The 7,643-nt window shown below is 34.7% G+C and overlaps 3 protein-coding genes across 3 annotated transcripts; 1 reads left to right on the top strand and 2 right to left on the bottom strand.

Moving 5' to 3' along the window:
• Nucleotides 1-684: 684 nt before the first annotated feature.
• LOC107616111 (uncharacterized) lies at nucleotides 685-1,601 on the bottom strand. Its single transcript, XM_088498248.1, has 4 exons — nucleotides 1,296-1,601; nucleotides 1,121-1,198; nucleotides 886-1,038; nucleotides 685-793 (listed from the first exon to the last, which is right to left on the bottom strand). Exons 1-4 carry the CDS (start codon nucleotides 1,599-1,601, stop codon nucleotides 767-769), a joined length of 564 nt encoding a protein of 187 aa, XP_088354374.1. The 3' UTR covers nucleotides 685-766.
• Nucleotides 1,602-1,704: 103 nt separating this feature from the next.
• LOC110266989 (protein FAR-RED IMPAIRED RESPONSE 1-like) lies at nucleotides 1,705-4,003 on the bottom strand. Its single transcript, XM_021112103.2, has 6 exons — nucleotides 3,866-4,003; nucleotides 2,886-3,622; nucleotides 2,400-2,800; nucleotides 2,156-2,236; nucleotides 1,788-2,065; nucleotides 1,705-1,710 (listed from the first exon to the last, which is right to left on the bottom strand). Exons 1-6 carry the CDS (start codon nucleotides 4,001-4,003, stop codon nucleotides 1,705-1,707), a joined length of 1,641 nt encoding a protein of 546 aa, XP_020967762.2.
• A 1,620-nt stretch (nucleotides 4,004-5,623) lies between these two features.
• On the top strand, nucleotides 5,624-7,293 carry LOC107616113 (putative membrane-associated kinase regulator 1). The gene is made up of 2 exons (XM_016318112.3): nucleotides 5,624-6,713; nucleotides 7,026-7,293. The coding sequence occupies exons 1-2, from the start codon at nucleotides 5,657-5,659 to the stop codon at nucleotides 7,046-7,048; spliced, it is 1,080 nt and encodes a 359-aa protein (XP_016173598.3). The 5' UTR covers nucleotides 5,624-5,656; the 3' UTR covers nucleotides 7,049-7,293.
• Nucleotides 7,294-7,643: the final 350 nt, after the last annotated feature.

Raw genomic sequence — 7,643 nt, 5'->3', positions numbered from 1 at the left:
TAGAAATATTTTGTATATAATATCATATTATTAGATGTGTTATAATTGGAAAATAAAAATACAGTTTTTATGACCATACTAGCTACATCTTCTCTCTTAACTTCCAGATTTTTTTTTTTGCTTCTTTACTCAAAATATTCTAAAGGAATTGTCACGTGATTTTTTTATTTCCACAATTTATTAGTCATTTAATTGAGAAAGTAAGTATTTCTGCCGTTCCATTCAAATATAATTAGTTATCAAAATGGATATATTATGCTCTTTAATCAAGGATGTCGTTTTTTATGTTGTTAGGAGACTCAATTAAGCTTAATTATTTTGCTATGTTTATCTTTTATATAATTGTTCATTCACTGTGCATAAGCTTGGTTATGCCAGGTAAAATTTGTTTTCAACTGCTAATTAAATTAACTTGCAGCACATCCAAAATCATAACCCATCTTTTAAATTGGTTCCTGAACACATCTAAAACTCATTCATTTGAACCAATAAACCTAGCCTTTGCAACTGCTAAGTAATAGAACATAGGTAACGTCATCTATATTAATTAAACAAATTACCACTCCAAAATGAGAAACATACCCTACCCTTTTATGACACATCAAAAATGAGATTTTTGTAATATAAAAAAGGAATTAGAACACATCGAAAATTCAGAAATAGAAATGAAATTGTCAAAAAAAAAAAAAAAAACATGAGACACCCTAATATAAAATTGGGATTTGGAATATGTAGATGCTGGAGCTGCTATTGCATGTGTTATCCTTTAGTCAATATTCATATAAGAGTGCGCCTACAAACAAATATAACAAACTAATGTCAACAAAAAATGGATGAATACAACTTAATATATAAATAAAAAGTTCTCTGATGCAAAAATCTTACATGAATAGAAGGGTTCTGGAACGAATTCAACAATGTTGTAAATCCCCCCGAGCTTAAGGAATCCATTTGCGTATTTTTTGCATGATGAAAATGTTCAGGGATACAAGAAAAGGTGTTGTGGGTGAAACAGTCTTCTTCAATAGGAGCAAAATCCTGCATCCATACATGAACAATATTTAAATTACAAAATACAGAAATTATAACATACTCTCTAGCAATAAACACTAAAATAAACCTTAGGGTGTTTGCTAGCAGTAATGCATCTCTCGGTGGCCTTGTTTAAATGTTTGTCTCCTTCAACAGCTGCACCTTCCTGTACATATGAGAATATCTTAAATTCAACAGGCTCAACACATGAAAAATATAACAAGAGCAAGATTATTGTATAAACCATGGCCATTATAACTAACCTTTGTACGTTTACTACTAGCTCGACGTTTCTTAGAACCATTCTTAATTTTCCGGTCCACATCCGCCTCGAGTCTCTTGAAGCTTGGGCGCCCCCTAGGTACCACATGAGGAGGGCTCCGCAAAGCATTTAATCCATCAGAACACTCACTTGTGCATACGCTTTCTGAATGTTTTGCCCGATGCTCGGTAAGTGCCACTTTAGCACTCGCAAAAGCGGAACGCAATATATCAGCCTCCTCCTTGTCATGCACAAAGTCCTGGGCCACATTGTAGAAGTCAACACACAGTCCCCTAAATATATTCATGCTTTCATCAGAGCGTCGTGAGTCGTGACTACTTCTAATATGAGTGTGCTTACGATGAACATTCTTGCTCCACCGAGATAGTATATACGACGATTTCACCTTGTCAACCCTACATTGGGATAAAACCGATAGGACATGGCAACAGAGGATACCATATGACTCAAACCTGAAGCAGTTGCACCTAACCTGGTGTGAAATAGGACAAAACACAACTTCATACTCGCTGTAAAAAGACATCCCCTTAATTATCTTCTGTTGAGTCACTTCATAGAAGTATTGGTTGTCCTTCACTGCCCTTGGAGACAGGTTGCAGTCACACTTTTTGATAAATTCGGCTTGAACATTGCGAAATATGTTGTTGGTGTACTCATATTGGAACTGCTTCTCAATAGGAGAGTTCGATACACATGGGATCAGGCCCCTATTGTCTGCTGCATCGCACTCCAACTCCTGTTGTTCCTTATCTGCAAGACAATTGTCATACTGGTGCACAAATTGAACTAAACTGCTCCTACACGTTAGGTACTTATCAAAGAAAGAATGCATGCTCTCACTCCGTTGTGTACTCCTCATGCCAGCCCAAAATTCATGCTCTAGAAAAACAGGGACCCATATATTGCGAATATGATAGATATCTGCATTTGAAAGACATATTTGCTTTTAAAATAGTCACCTATGTTGTCTCACTAAACATGCATGAAAGGATATTTAGCTTAAGTTCATTTTTTTTACAAAATCTAGTCAACACTTAAAACGACAAATAAACAGACCAATCAAGTTTTGCATGTGCATTCATACCGTTAAGCCAGTTGTTGTCATGAAGGGTATACTCTTCAATGAAGTCATACCATGAACTTTCAAACGATTCTCGCGAATGAGACTCCCAAATAATCCCATGCATTGTAGCTTTAATTTCCTCATATCGGCTCAACTTTCCAAGTTTATGGGGTATCTTCCTCGTGATGTGCCAAATGCACAATCTATGCCTAGTGTTTGGCATGACATTTCGAATGGCTGTTGCCATGGCTCCGCATTGGTCAGTTAAGATTCCATCTGGTGTTTTTCCCATACATTTTATAAATGTTTGCATGAGCCATTCAAAGGACTCAGTCTCTTCGTTGCCCAATAAAGCACACCCGAAAAGACATGACCTTCCGTGGTGATTAACACCCACAAATGCTGCAACTGGCATCTCATATCTATAAAAAAATCAACACGTGGGGCACTCAGTGAGCTTGTAAATTAATGAATCCTATAAAAAATAAACCAAGAAAAAGAAGTTACTTGTTGAGTTTGTATGTGGTGTCAAATGACACCACGTCACCAAAATACTCGTAAGCAGCTCTTGATCGAGCATCCGCCCAAAATGCATGCTTGAGACTATTGTCACTATAGAGACAAATGTCGTAGAAGAAATTTGGGTTCTGCTCTTTCATCCTGGTAAAATAGTCCAGCATCTCTTGCGCATCAGTATCATCTCCATTGATTCGGAGTTTACCAGATATATAATTTCTAACATCCTTCTCAAGAAATTTCAGATTAGAACGACCACCAGCTTCATCAGCAAGCGCCTGAAAAGTCTTCGAAGGTCGTATACCAGCCTGGTCATTGCGTTCAATGACATCCTTAACGTGCATGGTGAGTTCCCTGTTTTTCTTAAACATCCATGACAAACTGGGATCACATCGATGCGTGTGAGTTAATTCTACCTTCGACAGTATCCATTTTTCAAGCTCTGTGTCAAGTTTCACATAGATGCGAGCTTTACAGTGTACAGATGAGACTGTGTTTGACCTATGGGTTACCGGATTCTTCTTTGTTCGGTATCCATCTCTATTACACTGTATGGATTGGTTAATGGGTGTTTTTCCATTCTTGTGGAAGTTAGTGTTTCTTATATGAGGCTCGAATCCCACTTTATTGGCATAGTTGTAGTAAAATTGGCGTGCTTCTTCGAGGGTTCCAAATAGCATCCCCACTTTTGGAATCTCCTCATCAGAAATAGTGGGATGAATTATGACCTAAAAAAACAAAACATACTAACAAGGATTGTGACACAAAAATAACACAATAATACGTGCATATATATATATATATATTTATAGTGCCATTACTCGGATATTTGGATGTGTTCACAGGAATATATATATATATATATTAAAATATAACCTATAATTAGCATGCAAGAAAAAAAGTCGGCCATAAATATCAGAAGAATAAATTAATACATTATAAAAAATTCCAAATAAAAAAATGTCAACTACCTCAGTCGTGCACTCAGTTTCTGTAGCAGAATTGCTTGAGCTATTACAAATATTTATATCGTCCATATCAATATGGGTATCAAATGAGTGAAGTTCTTCTGATGACGGCTGCGTGTTCAAGTCTATAGCAAATGCCATGTTGATGTCTAATATTATAAATAAAATAATGGTCATTATAATATTAGAAAAATACAAAATTGTAATTAATTAAAATATTTGCAAATTAATAACCAAGTGTCCATTTGGTTAAACAGTTTGGATCAGTACGACCAAAAAAAAATCTTGTGCTATTTGATATATTTTTCGATGTGTTCTAGCAATATTATAAGTTCGATTGTATTATTTTAAATGTGTAATAAATTTACGAAATAAACTATTTCCAACCATTATCTAAAATATCCACCAATAACATCAATAAAAAAAATTAAGATAAATAAATATTAATGCTCAAACAAGTAATAAAAATTCCAACTAATACCATGATCATATATGTTAGATATTTTTTATAAATAAAAAACAACTTAAATTAATTGTTGATTATAATAATTTTGAAAACGTTATTGTTCAAATAAGTATCGAAAAAAATCCAACTAATAGTTAAAATAATAAATATTATATACATTTTATCGAATCGAAAATAAATACATTAATTGTATTATTAACGTTTATATTGTATTATTAAAATTGGCACGATTTTGGATGTGTTTTAAAAATATTTTGTATAAAATATCATACTATCAGATGTGTTATAATCGAAAAAAAACAATACAATTTTAAATTAATTGTTGATTATAATAATTTTGAAAACGTTAATGTTCAAATAAGTATCGAAAAAAATCCAACTAATAATTTAAATAATAAATATTGTATGCATTTGATCAAATAAAAAATTAAAAGATTAATTATCTTATTAATGTTTAAATTTATATATTTAAATATAGTATAGTTTTAGATGTGTTTTAAAAATATTTTAAATAAAATATCATACTATCAGATGTGTTAAAAATGAACAATAACAACAGAATTTTTATGACTATACCATCTACATCCTCTCTCTTAAACTCCATATTTTTTTTTTTGCTTCTTTGCTCAAACTACTTATGTACAAAGTATTTTATTTGTAACAACTCTATTAATAAATTAAATAAGATCAACCATATTCCAATTAAATAACAATAGAATTTTTATATTTAAAGTAAAATATAATTAGAAATATTGAAAATGATACTTCTCTTTAAATTATATAAACACGTGTAGAAAGTAAATTTACCTACTTACCTTTTAATAATGCAGAACGAGGGAGAGGGAGTGCTTCAGCTCTGGAAAATGGTGATATGTCTTCACCAACGAATAAGAGAAGAAGAATTCAGCTGTGCGTACCTTTTTGGTTTTGGAACATGTAACGCACTGTGCTTAGAATAAGGAATAAAAGACTTTAGTTGTTACTTGAAGTTCCGAAAATAAAGGAAAGTCACATAACTACTAATAAAGTGGGTAGATTTTAAAATTTAAATTAAATTTATTTATGGATATGTATCTATAAAATAGGAACATGTTTTAATAAAAAATAATTAAATATTATTTAAATCTGATTAAAGGCTGAAAAGTATTGTACAACTAGCATTTTCCATAAAAAAATTGCAGTGAAGACACGTGATAGTCACGTGGCATTGTTGTTAGAGAAGAAGCATTGACCAGTCATTCAAAGCTGTATAAATGGCAGAATCTTGGTCAATAACCAAAACTTTTTTTTTACCTCGAAAGAACAACAGCAGTAGATGAAGAAACAAGATGGGGAGAAGAAGAAGAACGAGAACAAGTAATAATAGACCAAACCCTTCTTCACATTCATCCACTCTTCCACCATCCCCAACCCATTCCTTTTCTTCTTCTTCTTCTTCTGATTTCGAGTTCACAATCTCAATCTCACCTCGAAAATCCTCCACTCTTCTCTGCCCCGCCGATGAGCTCTTCTACAAAGGCCAGCTCCTCCCTCTTCACCTCTCCCCTCGCATCTCCATGGTCCGCACTCTCCTCCTCTCGTCCTCCTCCTCCGCCGCCGCGCCACGTCACTCTACCGCCAGCACCACCTCCACCTCTTCCTCCTTCACCTACGACTGCGATTCCTCCCGCCCCAGCTCTGTCACCGACGACGAAAACAACTTCGTCAACCGCCATAACACCACCATCACCAATGCCTTCCACTGCGACAAGAAAACCGCCACCACCACCGCCGCCACGAATAACAACAACAACAAGTACTTCTCGTTCTCTAGATTCTCCTCTGTTTTCCGCAAAAACCGCGTCGAAACTCATGAGAGCGTCTCTGTTTCCGTTTCTGAACCCTCAAGGTCGGTGAAGAAAATGGGAAGCACCGCCAAGGAGGTTATAAGAAAGTATCTGAACAAAGTGAAGAAGCCATTGTTGTTCTCTCACAAACATAATAAGGATCACCAGAAAACAACGCAAGCGTCATCGTCGTCTTCGAAAAAAGTAGCAAACAGATCCGCCATGGAAACACAGAACGCTCCTCCTCCTCCTCCTTCTTATTCTTCTTCATCATCATTTTCCTGCTTGAAGAAGGAAACGACGGAGATCAATAAAAGCGCACTGGTTTCTTCTTCGTCGCATTCTTCCTTCTCGGGAAACTTGAACTACCCTCGACGAAAGAGCATCTACGTTTCAAGCTGCCCTTCGTCCATGAGGTCCTCTCCGACACACTCCGGCGTTCTCTCCACCGCCGGAGGGTTCTCTTACGCTGATACTTCGACAACGGAAGAGTTGCAGAACGCAATCCAAGGAGCCATCGCTCATTGCAAGAACTCGTTGGCTCAGAACAAAGACTATGGTCAGTACTCAGTAGTAGCCAAATATAATTAATTAATTAATTAATTAATTTTTCTAATCTTTAATTAATGGTGAAAACTCAAGATAAAATAGACCTTACGTGAACTTGATACTACGTGAACTTGATACCACAGAGCTGTTAGATGAAAATTTAGTTAAATCAGTCAAATCATCTAACAGCTCTTAGGTATCAACTTTATGTGAAATCGACTGTACCTGAGTTTCTACATTAATTAATTAAAACGAAACTAGGTTATTATTATTTTTTTATAAAATGTTATATTTTTTTGTTTTTGTTTTTCGTCACATGCAGGTGCAGTTTGTTTCAGGATCTGATTAACCCAAAATTATGATCTGAAAAAAAAAAAGGGTTGCCTTTTCTATGTCTACTTTTGTGTGTCTGTGATTTCTCACGTTAGGGAATCTGACACGAAAGTGATGTAAAAAGAGTTGCATGGTAAGATAGCATGGAAAATTGGAACCCTTTATGACCGTTTATGATCATGCCCCTTTCAAAGTGTAATTTTACTACTTTTGTGTGTGGTGTGTATAATAATTACATTAATTAATTAACTTCATCATCATGGGTTATTTAGCTGCTATATATGCAACAAGATTCCTTTGTAGCTGATGAGAATCTCTTAAGTTAATTATTTGATTGATTATGGAAATTGACTTTTGTTAAATGGTATTTAATGGAGCCGCCCTGTGTTATAGGGTTGTATAGCTGTAGGACTGACTGAATAATTAATATTATAGATTATAGATGTGCCTATAAGGCAGTGTTAAACTTATTATATCTAATCTAATATAGGGGTGGTACTATATCTAAACTCTCATTTATGGCTAATTAAATTTAGAGGACGAAAAATGCATAGGTTGCTATATACATATTCATATTAGGACGCTGTTATGCTATGCTACCTTGGGT

This window comes from Arachis ipaensis, chromosome B9 (assembly GCF_059453495.1).
Source record: "Arachis ipaensis isolate K30076 ecotype BB chromosome B9, ASM5945349v1, whole genome shotgun sequence".
Lineage (NCBI taxonomy): Eukaryota > Viridiplantae > Streptophyta > Magnoliopsida > Fabales > Fabaceae > Arachis > Arachis ipaensis.
Note: the sequence above shows the minus strand (reverse complement) of the source record. Positions and strands in the feature narration are given on the sequence as shown.